This window comes from Gekko japonicus, unplaced genomic scaffold (genome assembly GCF_001447785.1).
Source record: "Gekko japonicus isolate JY-2015 unplaced genomic scaffold, Gekko_japonicus_V1.1 scaffold392, whole genome shotgun sequence".
Lineage (NCBI taxonomy): Eukaryota > Metazoa > Chordata > Lepidosauria > Squamata > Gekkonidae > Gekko > Gekko japonicus.
In genome coordinates, this window is record NW_015174853.1 from 233,530 (window position 1) to 257,498 (window position 23,969).

The window sequence follows — 23,969 nt, forward strand, 5'->3', positions numbered from 1 at the left end:
GGCTGTAGAGGGAAACACTTCCACTTCATTTTCAGATTCTGACTGCAATTGCTCCCACACATTAGTGGAAAGGAGAACTTTATTAGAGAAAATTACAAGGAACTTAACTGCACACTTAGAAGTTTTAAAAGAGTTCCTGAATGTGATAAACAGCATACTGGCCAAAGAAAAAATACCCTTATATTTTTCCTTTGTTTTTTAAAAAAAGGTTACATGAATTCTCAGGCTGAAAAATAGACTGCATAAACCCTTACACAAGAAAATAATTAAAAAATTCTAGGTATGGTTTTTTGTGTACACATTCATGGGTTGACAGTGAGCACATAATCTCTGTCATACAACCTGAAATACTGTGCACATTGGATGCAGCTGTTCTGGTTGTACTGCTAGAAGCTTTGTCCAAGTACTGTCTGAAGCTATGCCAAAACCTGCAAAATTGTTTTGACCAGAGATGGTGCAGAAAACACACACTTATGACAATGATGGCTCTGTAACACTGCCTCTAGGCCTTTTTAAAGTCTGTACAAAGCCTGAGACCCAAGTTTCATGAGCCTTTATGAAGAAATATTGATGATATACTAAACTGTGACCAGCCATGAGTCAACCAATAAAAACCCATTCAGCAATCTATCATCAATCCAAAAGGGTGCATGTGTGACTTTTTTTTTACCTTAAGGACTGGACTTGAGCCTCCAGGACATCTGTTTTTTCTTGATAGAGACATTTAAGTTTTTCCTTAAAAAATAAAAGCAATAAATATGGCTGTTTCAACTAAAAATAAGAGGTGGTCATCATCAGCATTTTAGCACCGTTGGCTGGAATAGGAAATAAACTTAAAGCACATTAACAAGAATGCAAAGATGTAAAGAGCTATCTAAAGCAATCTAATGGTTTGTCTAGACCAGCACAGCTTATACTGGTGGCCAGTGTGGCATAGGGGTTTGAGTGGCAGATTAGAACCTGGGAGAGCCCGACTCAGTTATGAAGCTCATAAGGTGATCTTGGGACAGTCACATTGCCTCAGCCTACTTCACACGGTTGTTGTAAAGATAAAGAAAGAACCTCATATGCTGTCCTGAGCCCCATGGAGGAAGGATGTGATGGGACACACAGAGTGCTGGCAAGCTGTGCTTCTCCAGATATCCCAATATCTAAAATCTTAAGTGGAGGTGCCAGAAATTGATCCAGGGCTGTTTTACACACCAGGGTTATTTTCTGTGGTAGTCTGGTTGCTGATGTGATTCAGTGTGAAATTCCCCCTGCAAAGGAGATTCTCGACAACCCAGAGTAATGTTTTCTCTTCATTTTTAGTGGTGGCTTCGGTATTCTTGTGTGACCCTCAAGATTCTCTATCCATTCAGGATGTGAGGGCGATCTGGCTGTGACATCTGTCACCCCATTGATCACCAGGGTTCATTCGGCTGATCTGGCTGGCTAGGCGGGTTTCCCGTACCTCCCTTATCACTCCATGTGCGTCCCTCCCGAAGCTGCACGCTCGGTCAAAGAGGACGACCATCTCAGATAGAAGGAGTGTACCATTCTTCAGTCAAGGGTATACGATAGCTGCGCTCCCCTGCTAGAATCTCCAAACAAGCTCAAAGATTCTCCATCCATTCTATTTTAATTTGTTTTTATTTTGTGGAGCATGGGTAATGTAGCACTGCAGAAATAACACAATACCTTAAAAAAACTTTTTAAAAAAGCTCCACATATTTACAGACACCTCCAAAAATTCCCTCCACACTTTCTAAGAGGCAGGTTGAGCTGCAGGTGATTCTCTTCTGTTTTTTAAAGAAGAGCATAACTAATGCTAGATAGGAATAACACAATACCTTTAACAGCCTTTAAAAAAACACTTTGCATTTGTGGACCCTCCCCTCTGTCTAAAAGGCAGGCGATTCTCTTCTGTTATACTGTTGCCGGGAACTGGCCTGTTATAATCATCACAACTGAAAACAGTAGCTGACTAGCACTATATCTAAGTCCTACAATTGTGCTGTTTCGATAGTTTCCTGCTCAGGAAAAATGGGGGGTTGTTGTTTGTTTGGGGTTTTGTTTGTTTTTGTTTTTACAGGATTAAAATTGTATCTTATGTTCTTATGTTCTTAAAATAAAGCAGATATTTTGGTGGAAAGAATGGGCTGTCCAAATTGGCCAGGCCCAAATTGGAAAAGTTTAAGGAATACCAAATCAAACGAACGCATACCCCATTTGGTGATTTTGCAATAAAGCCCTCCTTTTCCCATTTATAATTATTGTTTTATGTTTGCGGCCCCAGTGGTGAATGAAGTCTGGACCAAAGAAAGGAGACACACCTTTTTGTGGAGTATAACAGGGAACCCATGGTTCTGTCAGATTACATAGCATCTACTAATTCAGCCAAATGGACTCTCTTTCTTTATCTCATACTGCTTCTTAATTCATTAGTTTTAAGCAGATTACCAAAATATAAAAACTAGACCACATTTGGACAGCTGCAAAAATCAATCACAAGCACATAAAATTTCACAATTGAAAGGGTAATAGGTCTACTGTTATATTCTAATAAAAGAGGTCATATCTCCATATAGTCAATATTTTGGAGTAAAGGAAGAAGTAAAAGATTCCTAGCCTCAGGAAAACTGTTTCATTCAAAAGTCGGATGATACAGAGTGTCTAGACTACCTACACCACAGTCACATATTCTATCAGAGTATGGTATCTTAAGATACCTCCCTTTGCAGAACTCTACATGGTAATGCATTTAGGCGTGCCAACATAAAGGCACACCTGTACTGAGGAACAATCAAATGTTAACAGTAATTGGGAAGCTGGCTAGATGGAAGAATACAGAGTACAACAAGCACATAGTGCTCTACAGATTGTACAGCTGTAATCATACCTAAATAGACTTTTCTTAATCATTCTCATAGCTTCCTGTGTGGTGACTGAATGAAGGTAGTTCAAAGAAAGAATGAGAAGCCAGAGTTGTTACTCTACAAGTTTATCCCAACCGGAAACATAAGAATCCTCACGATCAAGCCAAAGTAGTCCTCTTTGGGTGTCAGAGTGTATAATTTTGACTTTAAGGGAAAAAAAGCCTTCATTTAAGCCCGAGCTTCAAGAGAAGATTGTCCCAATTTGGCTTGGAGGGCCACCCCCACTACACAGTTTGGAATTCCGGAGATGGAATGTAGAAATTTACAAAGAACTGAATCAAAAGACACCCCTGTTTTGTCAGTCCAAACACCAGCCCCATATAAACTTTGTGCAGCCATCTTAGTGCTGAACAGTTTAATGGCAGCTGAGATACACTGAGCCCCAGATGAATAGAAGAAATGACAAATAATATTTGTTGCTGCCGCAGACAATCTTTTAACAAGAGCAACTTGCACTGACACAAACTAATTTATGCAGTAGCCAAATCACTCACTCACAGCTTTAATGCCAGTAGCTCACAAAGTAGACTTTTCGCCCACAAGACTCAACAGCTTAGAGGGAGCATTGGTCAGGAGATCCTAAGATTGTCTGGCTGCCAGAAGTTTTCACTCTTTTAGCATTATACACCACTAGTTGGCGAGCTAGACTTGTTTTTAAGGCAAGAGACCTTTCAGAGGTGGCTTGCCATTGCCTGGCTTTGGATCATGCCCCTGGTATTCCTTGGAGGGTGCCCATCCAAATACTAGCCAGGGCTGACCCTGCTTAGCTTCTGAAATCTGATAGGATCAGGCTAGCCTGGGCAATCCAGGTCAGAGCAGTCCACCCACTAAGAAGTGCTGGCTTTAAAGAGTTCTGGGGGAATCAAATCTATACCAGGGGCCTTCCCATTCTTCATTTGAGAAATCAAAAAACTAATTTTGGATGGTCGAACGGTGGGGGATGACTCCGGTAATTCAGCTGGATTCCAATCACTCTGATAATCATAATCACTAAGACATAATCTAGCAAAAAGATTAACAAAATGTTACTCCCAGGTATGCGATGAAATATGAATATGTCCTGTTTATGAAATTCTTAGAAAAGCTTGCTACTGCTATAGGGGGAAAAAGTTGTTCATTGTAGATCTTGGTCAGACCCAGAAAGCCAACTCTTATGTTCTCACAACTAAAAAGGTTTATACTATATAAATGTACTGGCTAAATTTTATACAATAATATTATTAAATTTATTTCTCTGTCATTCTATAGGACAACATAAAAATTAATGCTAGATTAATAATTTAGGTGATGTGTAAATAAACTAACCATCTCTAGGTGCCATTTATCCATTTCTGCTGCAGCTGCTGCACCCCGCTCATTGGTGCCAGAAAATACTCTGGTGGCTTCACCATCACCATGTAATGCGTAGGAATTTTGAGGAGCTGCCTGAGAGAAAGATAGTATTTTTAGTCTCTCTTTTATATATGTATATAAACATTCGCAACATGACAAACATAAATGAGCATGGGATCCAAGTAATCCAACTCTAAGAAGCTTTGCAGTCAACCAACTATATGAATCTGAATTCCCTCAGAGAGACCAGCTTGCAAACCCATCACATAAGGTATAATGCAAGATGAAGGCAAACAGCCTGGTAAAATCTTTTAAGTGCTGGTAACATTTTTATAAGAACTTAAGAAGAACCCTGATGAATAAGATCAGTGGTATATCTAGCACAGCATCCTGTTTCATGCAGTGAATGACTGACAAGACCTTGCATTTAGCCATTCACTCATAGCAAGTAGACATTCTTTCTCCTTTTGGCATCTTAATCTCTAGAAAGATGAGGAACACTTAGGACTATTTCATGCAAAACCATTCATATGTTAATAGTAATTCGATATAGGAAGACCCTGCATGTACACCATGGCATGTGAAAAATGTCATGTATAGACATAGTAAAACAGACATGTGAACACACCATACATTATCAAGTGTAAAACAGACATGTGAACACACCATACATCAAGAGAAGTATTTTCAAGCTTTCTTTTAGATTAGTTGATTGTTGTAGTATAGTTTTAGTAGTTTTAAGTAAGAGCATTAACATGAGCTGGCAAATTCCAGTAGGACTTACTGAGGCATCCAACACAGTTTGTTCTCTAAGAGAGTTCTCTACTGATACCATTTTCAGTTCACGATGGAGCTTCTCATTTTCAAGCACAACCACATGTATACGATCTTTCAGTCCTGACATTTCCTCCTAAAAATGTCAATGTGTATATTGTGAACAAAGATGATCATAAAATAGTTTGAAACGTGGCAGTGCAATTCTCACTTCAGCAACTGAGTCCCTGACAGTAACACGTTGCATTCACTTCAGAACTAAACCTCATGGATAAGATGTAAAAATATTAAAACATTTATTTCAAGTAATCAGTGGCCTCTCTTTCTCACACTGTTCTATGTTAAAGTGAGACTGAGTCCCCTAATGTTTGTATTGTCACTAAATACAAAGAAAGGTTGGATGAACTGGGTGCTTTCATTGTTTTCATGCCACTATTAGCAGCCTGTTAGCCAAACTGGACCCAGAGAAGGGGAAATTAGCTTTAAAAGGGTTCTAGAAAGGAATAATGTGAGACCTTTGTCGCTTCTGTATCCCAGGGTGGATCTTGGCAGTGGTACCCCAGAAAAAAATTACCGATAAAGTGTGAGAGGGTGATTGCAAACACAAACAAATAGCTTTATTGTATACAAAATAAACAAAAAGAATAAAAATGTAAAGAACCTACACTAGGCACCTGAGAACTAATTCCCTAAGTAATCTGTGCCCCTCCTGGCTCATTAAGGCGGGTCATGAGGAGTTTCGAGGTGCTCTGCGGGAGATTGTCAACAAGTCCCTTATTGAGGGACAATTCCCTGGAGCACTCAAGGAGGTGATGGTCCGTCCTCTCCTAAAAAAGCCATCTCTGGACCCGGCCAAATTGGCCAACTATCGGCCAGTGTCCAACTTGCCCTATTTGGGCAAATTGATAGAGAGGGTGGTGGTGACATAGTTACAGGGCTTTCTGGATGAAACTTCAGTCCTGAATCCTTTCCAGTCCGGCTTTCGCCCGGGCCACGGGACGGAGACTATTCTGGCTGCCTTGACAGACAATCTCCGAAGGCGTTTGGATCAAGGTGGTGTGGTGGCATTGCTGTTGCTAGATCTGTCGGCTGCATTTGATACGGTCGACCATTAGCTGCTGACCCACCGCCTTGCCAACGTGGGGATTCAGGGGCTTGTCCTTCAATGGTTTGCCTCTTTTCTCCAAGGTCGGGGACAGAGGGTGGCGATTGGGGATCAGCGCTCCCGGAGGCATTCTCTTGAGTGCGGGGTGAGAGTAAACCCGTCACGGACTTCAGTTCTCGAACCATTTTGCTTCGTGGTTCAGTTCATTACCATCCCTACTTTGGACTGAGTGCCATATATATCAAATATAGATTAGGTGCCATGATCCATTTTGAGGTATAGCACTGTGGCACAACGGCGGCAGCAGAGGCCAGAGGAGGCTTCTTTTATGCAGCAAAAGGCAACAGATGTTCCAGGATAGAGTGGGCCACCTCATGAGAAGACAGTAGCAGCCCTATGCAAAACCAACTATAGTAGGGCAAGGCAAGGAAGAAGTTAAGAGAAGAACAAGGCTCTGAGAAGAGAGGGATGGAGCTGGGCTTGACCAGTATGGGCAGAGCCCCAGGAATAAAAAGAGCAATGTCAGAAGTAACAAGAGAGGTCAAGAATACAAGCAGGCTGAGCAAAGCTGAGGAGCTGCAAAGAAGGAAGATAGAGAAATCTAAAGGAGAACCTGGAGCCTGGGGGCAAGATAAGGCTACCAAACTGGGACAGGGCTGGTGGAACTGCACCAAGGCAGAGGCACAGCTGAGCCCCTTGAGGGTTAAAAAGGCAGAACCAGGCAGGTGAAGGGAAGTGTGAACTTTGCTGCATCCAACGAAGAAGCAATTAAGCAACAACATTGCATCTGGTGAGTCTCTACTGACTATAGGAGTCAATTATGTTCCGCTGCCAAATTGGGGGGGGGGGGAGACGTATTAGTTTGCTTTTGTTTCTGTTCTGACTAGGAAAAAGGCCCGTTGTGGAAATAAATACAACAGCCTCTAGAAAGAGGCTCTGGGCGGGTGCCCCGACCTTGAACACTCAGTGTCAATTTGCTGTGGTGACCTCAGCAGGCTATAATGATACTGAGTCCACCATTTTCTCCAGAGAAACTGATCTCTGCTACCTAAAGAACAGTTGTAATTTTGAGTGATCTCCAGCCCTCACCTGGAGATTGGCAACAATGGTTCCCCAGAAGGGAATGGTTGGTTTGGAGGGTGGAGTCTATGGCTTTGTACCTGTCCGAGGTCCCATGCCTCCTGAAACCTCACCTTCTCCAGGCTCCATCCCTCACATATCCAGGAATTTCCCACCTGGAGCTGGCAACCCTATCTCCTTCCCAATCATCAACCTACCTTTATTTCCCCCTCACTTTTCAGCTTTCCACCCCCCACACACCTGCAGCCTCTCCCGTGCTCTGAAGCCCTGACTGCTACGTCACATTGGCTGTCATACGGGGGCCACCTCAGCAACATATAAGGATACAGAGCCCACCATTTTCTCCAGGGGAACTGATCTCTGCCATCTGGAAAGTAATTGTAATTCTGAGTGATCTCCAGCCCTCACCTGGAGATTGGACACATTTTACCTCAGAACAGCAAAACTGTTTAGAATGTTAGAGGCAAAAGCCAATCAAGTCGCATATGCAAACGACCTCTGTGTTCCGAGGCAGAGGCAAATGAGGCTGCATATGCAAATAACCTCTGTGTTCTGACTGGCTATGGGGGGGGGGGAGGAACAGCAAAATGTTTAGAATGTTGGAGGCAGGACTCAGGCAAAGCAGCCAGTGGATAGGGAGACCCTCTGAATGACAGATCAGAGAGCGAACTGATTTTGGAGCATGTGGAATGTTCTAGAGAAGTGCCACCACCATTCAGCTTTTATTTATAAGGGAGATTTTCTATAAATAATTCACCTAAATTATTAAAGTGTGATATACAATACCTTGCAAAATTTGACTTCAGCTTCTAGATGGTTAATGTATTGTGATTGATCATTTATGATGGGAACAAGATCACAAACTGTGGGCAAACTCTGATCTGTACCTTTAGAGATCCTCTAGATGAAACAAATGAGATACAATAAACAATTTACAGAAAATATTTTTTACAACAAAGAATTAATTCCATCTTGAATTCCTCATCATGCCCCATTCCCACCCACTGCCAACTAGGGGTGTGCAAAAAAAAAATCAGTATTTTTCAGGTTCAGGTGTATTGAACCCAAAAAATATTGGTATTTCCCGATATTCCCGAATTCCAATATTGGTATGATATTTGGATTCGGAAAATAATCAGGATTGCTGAATTTTAGGCTGGGCATTTGAAGGGACCGTCTCTTTAAATGTATTTTGCAAGCGTCAGCACGAGTGAACCTAGAAGGTTCACCCTTCCGGATTCATTCACCCCACGGCTTGTAAAACACATTTGAAGGGACTGTCCCTCCAAGTTGTGTGCAGATAGGCTTGGGGGGGGGGGAGATCCTAGAGTCAGTTCAATGTGCAAAAGGGAAGGGAGTGTGTTGAACACACACACCCCTGCAAGCTAGAGACATCAAACTGGCAGCAGACCTCCCCATGGTGCCCCTCTACCCACCCTCCAAGTTGTGTGCACATTGGCTTTTGGGGAAGAAGATCCCAAGGGATCCCTGTGTAAAAGGGGAGGGAGTATGTTGACTGGCCTCCTTGCAAGCTAGAGGCATCAAATTGGCAGTGGACCTCCCCAGGGTGCCCCTCCACCTGCTCTCCAAATTCTGTGCAGAGTGGCTTGGGGTGGGGTAGATCCTATGGTCCAATGTTCAAAAGAGGAGGGAGTGTGTCAAATGGTCCCCTTGCAAGCTAGATGCATCAAATTGGCAGCAAACTTCCCTGGGATGCCCCTCTGTCTGCCCTACAAGTTGTGTGCACATTGGCTTAGGGGGAGATCCTAAGGTCCAATGTGCTAAGGGAACAGAGTGTGCTGAATGCCCCCCCTGCAACTTAGAGGCATGAAACTGGCAGCGGACCTCCCTAGGATGCCCCTCTATCTGCCCTCCAAGTTGTGTGCAGATTGGCTTGGGCAGGGAAATCCTATGGTCCAAAGGGGAGGGAGTTTGTTGGCCCCCCTGCAAGCTGGAGGGCTCTGCTGGGCAGTGCAGTTTGAACCAGGCTGCTCAGCAGAGACCCCATCAAGGCTGAGGGCAAGGGAGGATCAGCGGGTGTGGTGCAGAGCTGTCACCCTGGTCGATCCTGGGCTAGCTTCAGCCGAGGCCAGCAGAGAGGAGGGAGGGAAAGGGAAGATCTCAGATCTCCCCCCTTCCTTTCTGCTGGCCTTGGGGAGAGTTCTCCCCACAGGATCAGCTCCTAGGAGGGCTCTGTTGGGCAGTCCGATTTGAACCAGGAAGATCAGTAGAGCCCCCGCCAAGCCTGCAGACAAGGAAGGATCAGCTGGGGCAGCGCGGAGCTGTCAGCTCCTGCTGCCTCAGCCAATCCTGGGCTGGTTCCTCTTGAGGCTTGTTTTAAACCAAGCTACAAGAGAAGCCAGCCAGCCCCAGCTGAGCTCTGCGCCACCCCAACTGATCCTCTCTTGCAGCTCTGTGCCACTTCAGCTGTGGCTGGCTCGCCTGAAAAAAGCAAAAAAAAATTATAAATCAGCTTTTTTCGGGCTGAGCCATATCGGCATTCAACTTAATAAATACCAAAAAAGTACCTTATCAGTATTTTGGGGGTATTTATTCGAATCAATTTATACTGAACGCACACCATACTGCCACCATAAAGCAAAGAGAAGAATGAAAAATCAGCCAGGGGGGGGAAAATGCCCACTAGAAATTTAGAACTCCACTTACACCATCAAGATAAATGAAAAATGATCATAAACTAGTCTGTAATTAGAATAACTCAAATATTTTGCCTTCCACCTCTCTGTCCATGTCTGATACATATGGATAGTTTTGCCATAACAAAGTAAAACTAGCTACCTTAAAACAAATGTAACATTGTATGTCTTAAATAAATGCATTGAACATCCTGCAGTAGCTTATTATTGCCTTGATGAACTTCTAAATGATTCACCAAGTGAGACAGCATAAATGTTCCTTAAATACAGGCTCTGCTAACAGCCATGTAATTATTTGTTCATCTAAAAGAATAACCAGAGAGGATAATGCTTACTGAAGGTGATGTTGTCCTCCTCCTTGAAGGGGATGTTTCATTGTCTTTTTCTTCTTCTTGTCGTAATAAAGCTTTTAGTTGATTAACTATAGGGAAAAGGTAAGATACATCTTAACAAGCATGATTAAACATGACTGAAAGAATGTCAGAAATGGAAACTTTCAAACCTCCATGATTGTGTTGCAGTTCCTGCCAAGCTCTATCCTCATTGTCAGCAGGGTCTATATCGGGAAATAACTGGTCAAATGTAGCTGCACCTTCTCCCATTGCAAGATCTTTTTCACCCAAGGCATACTTCAGTTGATCAATGCTTTTACTGGCATGGTCTGTGGACAACAGCGTTATTTTTTTTTAGTCTCTGTGAACAGAGATGCATTCAAACTTGAACAGGCAAATCTAGATTACAAGATTGACCATCACAACTCACCTGTCTATACAACTGAATATCACAGAACTAGAACACCACAAGTGAACATCTAGGAAAGATGAGAAACAACCCAAGAATGTATTCATTGCACCTGGCTGTGAAGTGTACGAGTAGGAAGAAACCAGGAAGGTGTATTCTAGCTGCTGTTTGATGTGGTGTAGCATCAGGTTGCTCTATCAAAAAAGTTACATCATGAGTGTTTCCCAGTACCAGTATCACTAGCACAGACAAACTGTTCATCAGGAACCAGACAAAAAAACTTTCTTGGCAGGTATCACTTGCCTTGGAAAAATGTGATCTGTCTACCAATGAGATATTTCTAAGGACTGATTGCAAAATCTTGTTGTTTCCAATGGAGTTCCTCAGGGTACATGACAAAGGAAAAAAGGGATTGACAAAGGAAGATGGGGGGATGGCAGAGAAGTTCAATTATTTCATTTTATTTTTGCTTCTGTGTTCACTGTGGGGCATGTACCCATGCCACAGCCACTATTTTCAGGAAGGGCATCTGAAGAACTAAATCAAAGTAAGGTAGCCAGAGATGAAGTTCTAGACCTATAAGAGAAATTAAAAACTGATAAGTCTCAAGGTCTTGATAACATATACCCAAGAATTCTTAGAAAACTCAACTGTGAGATAGTTGATCTACTAACCCATATATGTAACCTATGACTATATTCAGCTGTATCAGAAGACTGGAGAGTAGCAAAAGTTACACCAGTTTTTAAAAAAGGGTTCCAGAGTGGAACCAGGAAATTACAGGCTGGTCAGCCTAATATCTGTCCCATGGCAAATTAGTAAAAACTGTAACCAAAGATAGAATTAATTGGTACACAGAGGAACAAAGCCTACTGAGGAAAATCAGCATGGTTTCTGCAAAGGGAAGTCCTGCTTCATCAACCTTTTGGAGTCTACATAAGCATGTAGACAACAGTGACCAAGTAGACATTATATACTTTTGACAAGGTACCTCATCGAAGACTCCTGAGTAAAGTTAGCATTCATGGGATCAGATGATGGGCTCTCTCATGGATTGAAAATTGCTTAAATGCTCTCGGTCTGGGGCAAGTGATGCTCTGCATTCTTGGTGCTTGGGGAGGCAACAGTGGTTGGGCTTCTAGTGTCTTGGCCCCACTGGTGGACCTCCTGATGGCACCTGGTAATTTTTGCCACTGTATTACAGAATGTTGGACTGGATGGGTCATTGGACTGATCCAACATTTTATGACAGGAAGCAAAGAGTAAGAATAAATGAACAGTTCTCACAATGGAGGAAAGTTAAGGGGATCAATATTGGGGCCAATATTTATTTTGTTCATAAATAATCTGGAGCTAGGGGTATCCAGTGTAGTGGCCAAATATGCAAATATAACACAAAATTATTAAGGATGGGGCAAACCAACAATGACTGTGAAGAACTCCAGGACAATCTCCTAAAACTGAGTGTGGGCAACAATATGGCAAATGAAGTTCAATATTGGTAAGTGTAAGGTGATGCACATTGAAACAAAAAATCCGAACTCCAAGTCTATGCTAATAGGGTCTGAAATAGGGATGGGCATGGACAAGTCTATGCTAATAGGGTCTGAAATAGAGATGGCATGGACCAAACCACAGAGCAAAATTCATCACAAATTCTGCCCTGTTCATGGTTTGGGGAAAAGTTCATGATGGGCCTACTGTCATGAACTTCCACAAACTTTTAGAGCAGTTTGTTGATGGAGCAGAAAACAGGGGTTTAAAGGGACTCCAAGTCCCTTTAAAACCCTGCTGTCTGTTCCCTGTGAAAGCCGCAAAAACAGCTGAGTGGTGGGGAGGTGTTCCCTGCTGCTCAACTGTTTTGGGCTGTCTTGTGCAGTCCCTTGACATCACAGAAACAGCTGTGCAATGAGGAGGCGATCCACACTGTGCAGCTGTTTTGGGCTCGGACTGCAGAAGATAGCTCGAAACAACTCTGCGGCGGGGAGCACCTCTCCCTCCCTTTAAACTTTAAAAGAACTGCAGAAGATATCACAAAAAACAGCTGTGCAATGAGGAGGCGATCCCCACTGTGCAGCTGTTTTGGGCTCAAACTGCAGAAGATAGCTCGAAACAACTGTGCGACGGGGAGCACCTCTCCCTCGTGCAGCTGTTTTTCATGCTGTTTTGCAGCTCAGCTGTTTTGTTTTTTTTGGGCTTCCTGCAAACCCCATTTAAAGTAGTCTTAAAAACTTTAATGTCCACAACAACCAAGCAATGAGAATCATTTACCCAGCCAGGATACTTTACATCAACATCTTCAAAGGATTCAGTACAAGATTTATGGTATATACGTAGGTAACAGCCTGACATTCCAAGACACATCTAAAATATAGGATGGATATTATACAATGGAAAACTGAAAGCTGCACTCATGACTTCTGATATATCTTCACACAGAAAGTGATGGAAATGTGGAATTTGCTGTAAGAGGATGTAGCGATGGTCACAGGAATAAACAGTTTTAAAAAGAGATTAAATAGATTCATGAATGATAGGTTTATCCGTGGCTACTAGCCATAGTGACTGAGGGGAACCTCCATGTTCAGAGGCAGTCAACTTCTGTATCCCAGTGCCAGGAGGCAACATCAAGAAAAGTGACCATAGTTATTAAGTTCAACATTTATGTAAATAGGGAGTTGCCCAAAAAGAACAAAACCACTTGGGGTAACTTCTCTCAAATTAGAGGGTTTGTGAAGAAGAAACTAAAAGGAATGGTAAGGAGGGTCAAATCACCTCAGGAAGGTTGGAGACTGTTTAAAACTGCAATCCAAGAAGCTAAGATAAAATGTATACCGCAGATTAGGAAAGGTACAAATAGGTGAAAAAAAGGCCTGTATGATTAACAAATAAAGTAATGGAAACAGTAAAAGGTAAGGATTCCTTTAAGTGGCAGAAGGCTAGTCAGAGTGAGATGAATATGAGAGAGCACATGCTGTTGCAAATAAAATGCAAGTCAGTGATCAGACAGGCAAAAATGGAATGTGAAGAACACTGCAAAAAACATAAAGTTCAACAATACAAATTTCTTCAAATACAGAAAAGCAGCCAGGGAGACAGTGGGGCCCTTGGATGACCAAGGGATAAAAGGATTACTAAAGGATGATAGGGAAATGGCTGAGAAGCTGAATGCATTTTTTGCCTGTCTTCACTTTTGAAGATGGGGAGGTGCTTGCCCACTCCAGAACCACTGATTTCAGGAGGGGAGTTAAAAAACTTAAATCAGATTGAGGTGACAAGACAGGAGGTCCTATGACTGATGGACAAATTAAAAACTGACAAACCACCAGGTTCAGATGGCATACATCCAAGAGTTCTGAAAGAAATCAAATGTGAACTTGTGGATCTCCTGACAAAAATATGTAATCTTTCATTAAAATCTGCCTCTATTCCTGAGGACTGGAAGGTAGCTAATGTAACTTCCATTTTTAAAAAAGGTTCTGGAGGATATCCAGGAAATTACAGGCTGGTCAGTTTAATATTGATACTGCGTAAATTGGTGGAATCGGTTATTAAAGATAGATTTAGTAGGCACATTGATTAACAAAAGCTATTGAGGGAGAATCTGCATGGATTCTGTAAGGGAAACTCTTGTCTCATTAACCTGTTTGAGTTCTTTGAGGGGCTGAATAAACATGTAGACAAGGGTGACCCAATAGATGTTGTTTACCTAGACTTCCAGAAAGCTTTGATAAAGTTCTTCATCAATGTTTCCTAAGTAAACTCAGTAGTCATGGTATAAGAGGACAAGTCCTCTTGTGGATTAAAACTTGGTGAATTAACAGGAAACAGAGAGTGCGTATAATGGGCAGTTTTCACAGTGGAGGGTGGTGAGCAGCTGGTTACCACAGAGCTCAGTACTAGGTCCAGTGCTTTTTAACTTGTTCATTAATGATTAGGAGTTTGGAGCAAGCAGTGAAGTGGCTAAGTTTGCAGATGACACTTAAATTGGTCAGGGCTGTGAGAACCAGGGAGGACTGTGAGGCACTCCAGTGCGATCTGTCGAGGCTGGGCAAGTGGGCATCAGTGTGGCAAATTAGGTTCAACATGGGTAAGTGCAAAGTAATGCACATTGGAGCCAAAAATTCTGACTATAAATACACATTGATGGGGTCTACACTGGTGTAGACTGACCAGGAGAGAGTTATTGGAGTCATGGTACATAACTCACTGAAAATGTTGACTCACTGTGCGACGGCAATGAAAAAGGCAAATGCTATGCTGGGGATAATTAGGAAGGGAATGGAAAACAAATCAGCCAGTATCATAATGCCCCTGTATATATCCATGGTGCATCCTTATTTGAAATACTGTGTACAGTTCTGATCACCACACCTCAAAAAAGATGTTATAGCATTGGAAAAAGTGCAGAAAAGGGCAACTAAAAATGATTAAGGGGGTAGAACACTTTCCCTATAAAGAAAGGTTAACCCACTGCAAAGATACACACTGGTAGGGAAGGTGGGCGCTGAGCCCTGAGTACTGACAGGAGCAGGGCCGCCACTAAGGGAAGCACTGCTGGAGGCCTATATAGCTCCTGCTTGGGGTTGGGCGATCTGTGGAAGCAATGAGTCGCATCCGTGCTGAGCTCACATCCACCCTTGGTTCCTGTTTCTGGACCTCACTCCTGTTTGGATTCCTGGCTTCCTGACCTCCTGCTTCGGACAACTACTTTCTTGGACTCTTCGACTCGGCTCCTGTTCTGTCTGTTCTAGCTACGACCCCCGGACCATGACAATAGATGAGTTTTAATCAAGTTGGGCACTATGAAGGTTTTTATGTAGAACAACCTATTAGAAAATGTTAGTTTGTATATGTTCTGTAGTCATATCAAACATATTTTCAAATGTATACTTTTAAAAAAATGTGCCACCATTAATATGCTATAATGTGCAACATGTTATACAGTTCAGCTCTACATCACAATAGGACTAGCAGCATACTGAATTGTATGAGACTACTTTAGTCTAAACAGTCCACATTGTTTTATTAGAAACAGTTTATTTTTCAAATTTCATTTTTCGGTCTGATGGTAAAAACTAAGGTTGGTAACTAAGGATGGTAAAAACTAAGGCAGGTGTGGCCAAACTGTGGCTAGGGAGTTGCATGCGGCTCGTTCACACATATTGTGTGGCTCCCAGCAAGGCAGCTGTGGAAGCGAAGGGGAGGCATGCCTCCTCGATCGGTCTTCCTTTCCCCTGCCAGTGTTCCCCTCTGTGGGTAGGCTTGAGGTGGGGGGAACAGAGAAAGACAGCAACTTTAAATGCATTCTCAAAGCCCAGGCCCACGCTGACCGGATTGGAGAAGGCATTTGTCTATTGAAATCTCTTCTCCAAGCTAATCCAGCTAGCATGGGGGTAGGGGTGGGGGGCTTTAATGTTAAAGTTGCTTTCTTTCCATCTCTGCTGCTGCAGGTGGTGGTGGTGTGGGTTTGGAGAGCACATTTAAAGTTACATTCTTTCCACCTCTCCCTCCCTCTCTTGTTCCCCTTCTTTCTTTCTTTCTTTCTTTCTTTCTTTCTTTCTTTCTTTCTTTCTTTCTTTCTCTCTCTCTCTCTCTCTCCTCCCTCATCTATTTGCTCTCATTGTTTCTCTTTTTACTCTCTCACCCTTCTTTCTTTCCACCTCTTTCATTCTTTCCATCTTTCTCTCTTCCTTCCCCTCCCTCCACCTTCCTTCCTTCCTTCCTTTTTCTTTCTCTCTCTTTCTCCCTTCCTTCCTCTGTCGCCCATCTATTTGCTTTGTTTCCATCTTTCTCTTTTTTCTCTCTTCCTCCCTTTTTCCTTTCCTTTCTCTCTCTCTCTCTCTCCCCCTTCCCTCTCCCTCCCCATCTATTTGCTTCTGTTATTTCTCTCTCTTTCTTTCCACCTCTTTCATTCTTTCTTTCCACCTCTTTCTTTCTGTCTCTCTTAGACAATAAATATCATTAGCAAAATATAAATATTATTGAATAAATATCATTTATATCTTATTTTACCCCTTTTGTGTTTATTTTGGCAGTCTCATTTAAAGTTAATAAAAAACAAATTTGCATATTTTCAATAAAAATGTGTGTGTAACATTTGTTCATGTCTTGCAGCTCTCAAACACCTAACGTTTATTCTATGTGGCTCTTGCATTAAGTAAGTTTGGCCACCCCTGTACTAAGGTCTAGCAGGGTACAGCCATGTACAGCCCTCTTCTGTAATATGGGTTATGTCTGCAATTCTGCTTGTAGAAAACTAAGGCATTTATACTTTGAGTTCCATAAGAAATGCTGAACGGTAAAATTTTATATCCTAAGTTCTGAATTATTATTTTACATTGTTAAACAGCAAAATCAGTTTAAGGTTAGGAAGTATTGGATGCATTTCAATTTCCCCCAAATTTCCATTCCCCAAAAAAATAATTTAGGAAAAAACATAGCTTCTCATGGCTTCAAAAATTCTAGAAAATGTGCATATCTTTTACCAAAGGAACATTTGTGTGTCTATCATACATACAACATATAAATTTACTACAATATACATTCAAGTAGCTTTTCTCAAGCACTTTCAAAATACCATGTGGAAAAAATTCACAGGAAAACAATCTGTACTTGGAAGATAAGATATAGATAGAACTGTAGCCCATAGGTCACCCTGCAGAGTTAGGTGTATCAAAAAAAGGCTGGTAGAGGTCTAGAGTGATGATAGAAGACAACTTGGGGTAAGTCTGATGAAAAATGCTATATAATCTATTTGAAAACCTATGAGAAGTTGGTGATGGCAGTGAAAAAATCTTGCTTCTCCACTACTATTGTGTCAGCTGAATTGCATTCAGTCAATTATTTAGATTAATTAGGTAGCTGGCAACTTCCTGGAATGAGACTCTAAAACATTAGTGACTTGCCATTTAGCTATGATGTTTTCACATGGTTCTTTGCAGACAAAACTCTCAGATATGTCCTGATTTAGACTGCTGAGTTAATTCATACACAGGCATTATCTATCTATCTATCACTGCTCATGTGGCTATCACCTAAGCAGAAATTAGAACCAAAGAAAATATTTTAAAAGACCTTACTCAGTATTATTTCTCTTATATTTGATTATTGTGCCTATGAATTTTGCCACTGAGAGGGTGACACGATCATTGGTATCCAATAGCAGCCACGACACCTGGACTCGCACATTTAGCAGTTCCATATCTTTAAGTAAAGGGGTGACTAAGTTAGCCCTCAACTCATCGAATATAAGGCACTCCATAATCATATGTTCAATGGTTTCAATTGTATGATATGAGCATCTGCATGTTCTATTAGAGTACAATACTTTATTATATCTGCCCTCCAAAACTGCCAAGGGAAGAATGTTCAGTCTTGCTAAAGTAAAAGCTCTTCCTAGTTTTGGGACTGTCAATTGATAAAAATATTTCAGTAGTTGCATCGGGAGGGCAATTCCCAAATGAAGTGTCGAACATACCCTGCACACCCTAATAGACATACTGGTAACATCCAATTTCCTTACAGATTTTTTAATTTACCTTCTAATGTCTTCAGTTTCTGTATTTTAATTATATCATTTGTTATTCCTAGGCATTTCATTTTCTTTTCCAATAGTTGATCCCATTGGCTGTAATGTGTATCTGCCTGGATAATCCCAAATAGAGTAGATCCTCCCTCAGATGTTCAAACCTTAACTTTAAAGAAAAATGCTTTAATCCAAGCCCTAGCTTCCATCGATAACTCACCAAGTTCTGCTCTCAGTGCTATGCCTGAGACACATCTAGGAGTAGCCTATAAGCGTCAGAAAAAGTCATACTGGATGGAATCTATTTTTTCAGAAACGGCCTGAATCCAAATTTCCACACCATACAGGAATTGACTTAGAACCTTAGCATTAAATACCTTTAAGGCCGAGGGTACAGATTGGCCTCCTGATGAGTAGACGTACTTTACAATTGTCTTCCCTACTCTCAAAGCTGTGTTCCTTGCTAGATCCAAGTATGTTTTCCATGTAAGAGATGTTTCAAAGTGGATTCCCAGATATTTAAGTTTTCCCTTTTCAAGATTTTCCCCTTTTTTCTTTTGGTGAATAGTGTGACCTTGGATTTCACCACACTGATGGACAAGCCCTCATGATAACAATAAAGCTTGAAAATTTTTATCAGCTTGCGGAGGCCCACTATTAATCTAGACATTATCATTGCATCATCAGCATATAGAAGGATTGGAATTTCATGCTTGGATAAATGTGGAAGATTACATGCTTCCTTCAGGATAAAGGGTTTGAGGTCATTTATATATAAACTGAACAACAGGGGTGCAAGTAAACATCCCCGCTTGACTCCTTTGTCTAGGATGAAAGACTACGATAGCTGTCCTAGCTCCGATAGCTGTCACATGGTTCTTTGCAGATAAAACTCTCAGATACATCCTGATTTAGACTGCTGAGTTAATTCATACACAGGCAGTAGAGGTATAGCACCATCTAGTCACTATCACTTGGATCAATTCAGTCTGGGTGTGTCAAGGGCACTACTTGTAATCTGGATCCATATCCTCCTTGGCTTGTAAAATCCTGCAGAAGAGCACTGGATCCTTTAACTGACAGGATGCTTCTCTAATGGAAGAGGTTTTTCTAAAGTAGTTATTGGACCATCACTCAAGAAGGCATCGTTAGATAATTAGAACTTTGTCAAATAAAGACCTGTCTTGAGCATTTCCTTTTTGGGAAAGGTTATTAAACACTTAGAGGCACACCAACTCCAGAAATATTTGGAGGGGACATCTGCCTTTGATCCTTTTTAATCTGGATTCAGGCATGGATTCAGGACATGGATTCAGGACAGAGATGGCTTTAGTGGAACTACTGCAGATGATTTCTGTCTTCAGACGGAAAAATGGAATGCATCTCTGCTGTTAGATCTGTCAGCAGTCTTAATATGATGGACTATGTAATTATGCTGAGGTACATGGAAAGTGAGGTGGCTCTGAGTGGAGCAGTATTGAGACCAAAGGCTGCAATAGGACATGCTGAACCATTCCCTTGGAATGGGGGGTTCCACAAGTCTCAGTGTTCTCTCCTGTGCTGCTAAATATAAGGCCCCTTAATGAGACTGTCCAGAGTTTTGGAGATTGTTATCAATATGCTGATGACACCAAGTTATATATTACTCTGAATAAGCCACTGGCTGCTGTTGTCTCTGTCTTGGTCCAGTGTTTGAGGGAAAACATACTGAAGCTGAATACAGATAAGACAGAGGTGACAGTGGTTGGAAGGGCCACTATTTTAAACGAGACTGTTCTTCCTACCATTGATGGTGTGTAGGAGAAAAAGGTATCTGTGACAGCAAACAGCATCAAATTAGGAAGATCGGATTGGGAATTTGGCCCACTGGCCTGATCTGGCCATGCTGATCCATGCTTCAGTAATCCTGAGGCTAGATTACTATAACACACTCTATGGGGCTGCCCCAGAAACAACAGCAGGTGCAAAACGCAATAATCTTTTGTGATTAGCCAATGGAACCATGTCACTTCTATCTGAGGTCCCTTCAGTTGTTGCCCCAGAAGAAGTCTGGGGGCTGCTCTTACCCACCTGGCTTTCCAGTGAGGCTATAAGAGACTTATCCTGGAACACTTTGGGAACAGCCTAAGCCTGGGCAAACAGAAGCATCAGCTGTTTTTAAATTGGTTTCTAAATCATTTTTACACATACATTTAGATTCTTACATTACTTGCCCTACATACTGCTTGTTAGAATTCTGTAGGCTGTCTCACGTACTGTGGTATTTAGCCGTACACCTTAAATGTGAGACATGGGCGAAACAAGCATGTTCAGAAGCATGAACACCATGCATGAAGTATGTCGGCTGCAGCTTCCTGTCCCATATATGTTCAGTCACCATGACAAGCATTGTCATGTGTGAAGTAGTCCAAAGGGATGAGAATCCAGGCCTCTCCAGTAACAGGTGTATCACACAGGTTGGGGAACGTTTTGTGGACATATCTCTAACTACCTGAAGCGAGTAGGTGAAAAAAATTCTTCATAGCAAGTAACCAACTTTATTCCCTCCCTTTAGCTAAGGGCTGTTAACTTTAAATTTGGTGGTGGGGCTGTGGAGCACAGACCAAGATGGGTCTTGAAGAGTCAGGGAGTGGACCCTGGAGATTTTCTGGGGCATCTAGGGTAAAGCAAGTCATATTTTCTCATGGATATGATAGAGCTAGGTGGATCAATGTGTGATGCCCATACAAGAAGTATTTTAACCACAAGAGTCCTGAAGGGAAAATGACAGGAGCACCCGGGAATGTAGACCCCCCCACCCCCGCGGTCTCTCTCACTCACCACGCAGGTTTCGGTGATACCGCTCCAAGGACTCCTCCAGCTCCGACTCTCCGCCGCCCGCCCTCATTGAGCTGAATGAACACGGGAACTCGCAGCAGAAGTCAATGCGGGGACCCCGACTACACGCCGCCAATCTTTCCACAACCCCCACCGCCTCTGGGTTTCCTTGCATTGGGGAGCGAGTGTGTGAAGTAAACCTTCCTTCACTTTCAGCGGTGGTTCTCGGTCACTGTAGTCCAAACGGCTCCCTGGTGCCTCCAAATGATATAGGAACTATTAAGGAGAGAAGACTACAATTCCCAGGATGGACCGGGGTTCCGGAGGCAGTGATGCTAAACCTTGTTGCTAGACAACCAAAGAAACGGTCTGTTCGGAGTTTCGCTGACGGGAGGCTGTGACATCGATATCACTTGTGTCGGTGGGCGGCTGGACTTGCCTCGCAGCATTTCCGAAGAGATTCAGACAGGCTTCCATAGACATACACAGTCCGCTACACCGCCCAGCATGCAACGCTTTAATACGTTGGAGTTTTTAAAAGCGTTTACCGCCGCCATCCTGGGATTTGTAGTTCTGGATCCTACCCCGTACCTCGGAAAACACCTAGTAGGTCCTACCCGCCTGCCGTCACCACAGTAGATTTTTTTTCCTTATTCTGTGTCAGTATAAAGCATAGTCTGAAGGTACGTGGAACCTTAGATGACGTTAATAGATCGCTTTAAGTTCTATGAGATATACGAAAGACAGAAATACAAAACACTACCCGGAAAATGCAAGGATAAACGAGTTTATATTTTTCTCCCCGCATTCCCTAACATGACGTCAACGGCTGCAGCTGCAAAGAAATAAACGAGGAATATATTTCCCTCTCCCCTGCCCATTGTCTAAAAAATGACGCTTGCGCAATGAGAGTCAACTGGGGGACGTTTTCGGTCGCGCGCTTGCGCACTCGGCTCGTTCTGGGGCATTGTAAATCCGTGCTTTTCGTTGCCCTTCCCCCCTCCATAATTGTGCGTGCGCGCGCGTTCTCTGTAGGCGCCTGCGCAGTGGATTTTTCTGGCTCCGCGCCGTTAGCCGCTATATGCTGGGAATAACGTTAGAGCGGTTGTGACTAGTGGTGCGCCACGGAAAGACCGGCAGCTGGAGTGTCCCTCCCCTCGCGGTGGACTGGGTCGGTGAGGCAGAGGCTCTGATTTCGGGAAAGGGCGGGAGGGTATGTGATGCCCGAGGAGACCCTTGGCCGCCTGGGGTGGTGTCTTCCCTTTCTCCCGGAACGGTAGAAGCAACAAATACGGTGTTCTTTCCCCTCTCGACTGTGGCGCTGTCCTTTTCTTTTCTCGACCTGGTGGTGGGCGGGGGTGCTTTGCAGACCTGCCAGACTTTGGGTAGGGCTTTCTTTAAAAAAAACAAAAACAAAATTCTCCTGCGCTGTTGCCTTTGGTTGCTTGGGTTTTCTGTTTTCTCTGTCCGCTCAACACCGTCCCTGTGGGAATGAATAGAGGCGGTTGCTGCTGCTGTATGAATACGAGGGGGAATGGCCCAGATTGGATGCAGATGGAGCTCCTTAACCCGCCGTTTCCTCTTTCTTCCTTTCCCTTCTCTCTGATAACTGACCTCCCCCGGCTCCCCACGTATGCGGGGGGAGGCCTTCCTGCTCCCTACTCAATTCTTTGGCATCGATTTTCACCATCCACCCAGCTACGCACACCCTCTAACCCTCTGGAAGTCATAGGGGATGAAGAGGGGAGATTTATTTTTTTTTGCTTTGTGTGTTTATTCTGCTTTTTCTGCAGGCGTGGTGTAGGTTCTGCTTTGTTTCTCATGGGGTGTTTTTTAGATCTTAACTTTTGTTGCAACAAATTGAAAGGGATATGTGAGTTTTTTCCCCACCCCCCACCTTTGTTTCTCAATTTGCCATACAGCCCGATTGTGCTGTAAAGCATCTAAGTCTAAAATGATGCCTAGCTTTACACTTGCTTTTCAAGAGAACCCAAAGGGGAGGAAAATAGCGAGTCTTCCATCTCTGTTTTTTCTGCTGCTGTTTGTGATTTTCTGTATTGAAGGGGATGCCTGGGAAATGCATATGGCTTCTCAAGCTACGTGTATCGGGAAGATAATGGCTCTTTGTGAAGGCATAATTACAAGATGGTTCATTTTGTTCATGAAAGATGTCTAGTCATTGTAACCTTTTTAGAAAGGAAATGCATGGGTTACAAAGGCAATAAAAATCTTGGAGTGGTTTTGAAATATCAAGTTTTTTTTTTGTGGAAGAGGAAACTGACTCGACTGAGAACCAGATGACAGATCTACAGATGAGCCTTCTTTTGTGATCTCATCCACTCGTTGCTTGGAGCCGGATGCTTAGGGGTGGGGGAAGGGATGAGGAGGAGTGTTTCTGCTCACAATTGTGTGCTCATGTATCTACTATTCAGTTCCACTTACTATGCAGTCATCAGGCAAGATGTTGCTTGTGCATCTGATCAGGAAATTGCTAAATACATAAAAAGGGGGTTGTGGTAAGCTCTGTGTTTTCAGTAAGGTGGGTAGCTGAGTTCCAGAGCTATATGTTCCTTGTTTTGAAATATATTCTGTTAACTGTTTGCATAAGCAAATTCAAGTACTATTTGCTATTCAGTTGAGAGAGATGAGTAACTGATAGGATTTCCTTGTATATTGAATCCTTACGAGTCAGTTGTTTTTTTCACTTGGAATGGAACCTATTCTTCATAAAATATTTATTTGAAAGAATATGCTCCAGTTCCTAGAGTGTGATGGTTCCTTTGTGGTGCGATCATGCAAGCAAAAGGAGAATTTAAAGACAAGGAATTATGTTTATCAATAAGATTACTTGAGAGAAGAAATCAGTATTCAACATCTTTTAAAACGTAAAAGTCCACGTGGATGAAAACTGTATGGTTAAATGATGTCAAAAGTAGTTCCAATATGGCAGTTCTGTACAATATCTACTGTGCTTCAGTCTTGACAGCAAAGTCAAGGTTGATAGCAAAATGAACATG

At 42.6% G+C, this 23,969-nt stretch overlaps 1 protein-coding gene across 1 annotated transcript in view; it reads right to left on the minus strand.

The window, feature by feature from the left end:
* SDCCAG8 (serologically defined colon cancer antigen 8) overlaps positions 1-21,025 on the minus strand; it is a 174,917-nt gene extending 153,892 nt beyond the window's left edge. Inside the window, exons 1-7 of the mRNA XM_015424563.1 lie at positions 20,956-21,025; positions 10,369-10,527; positions 10,202-10,287; positions 7,996-8,109; positions 5,035-5,160; positions 4,224-4,343; positions 671-735 (exon numbers count right to left, since the gene is read on the minus strand). Coding sequence (XP_015280049.1) covers positions 671-735; positions 4,224-4,343; positions 5,035-5,160; positions 7,996-8,109; positions 10,202-10,287; positions 10,369-10,527; positions 20,956-21,022 — 737 coding nt within the window. The 5' untranslated portion in view covers positions 21,023-21,025. The remainder of the gene's footprint in view (positions 1-670; positions 736-4,223; positions 4,344-5,034; positions 5,161-7,995; positions 8,110-10,201; positions 10,288-10,368; positions 10,528-20,955) is intronic.
* Positions 21,026-23,969: the final 2,944 nt, after the last annotated feature.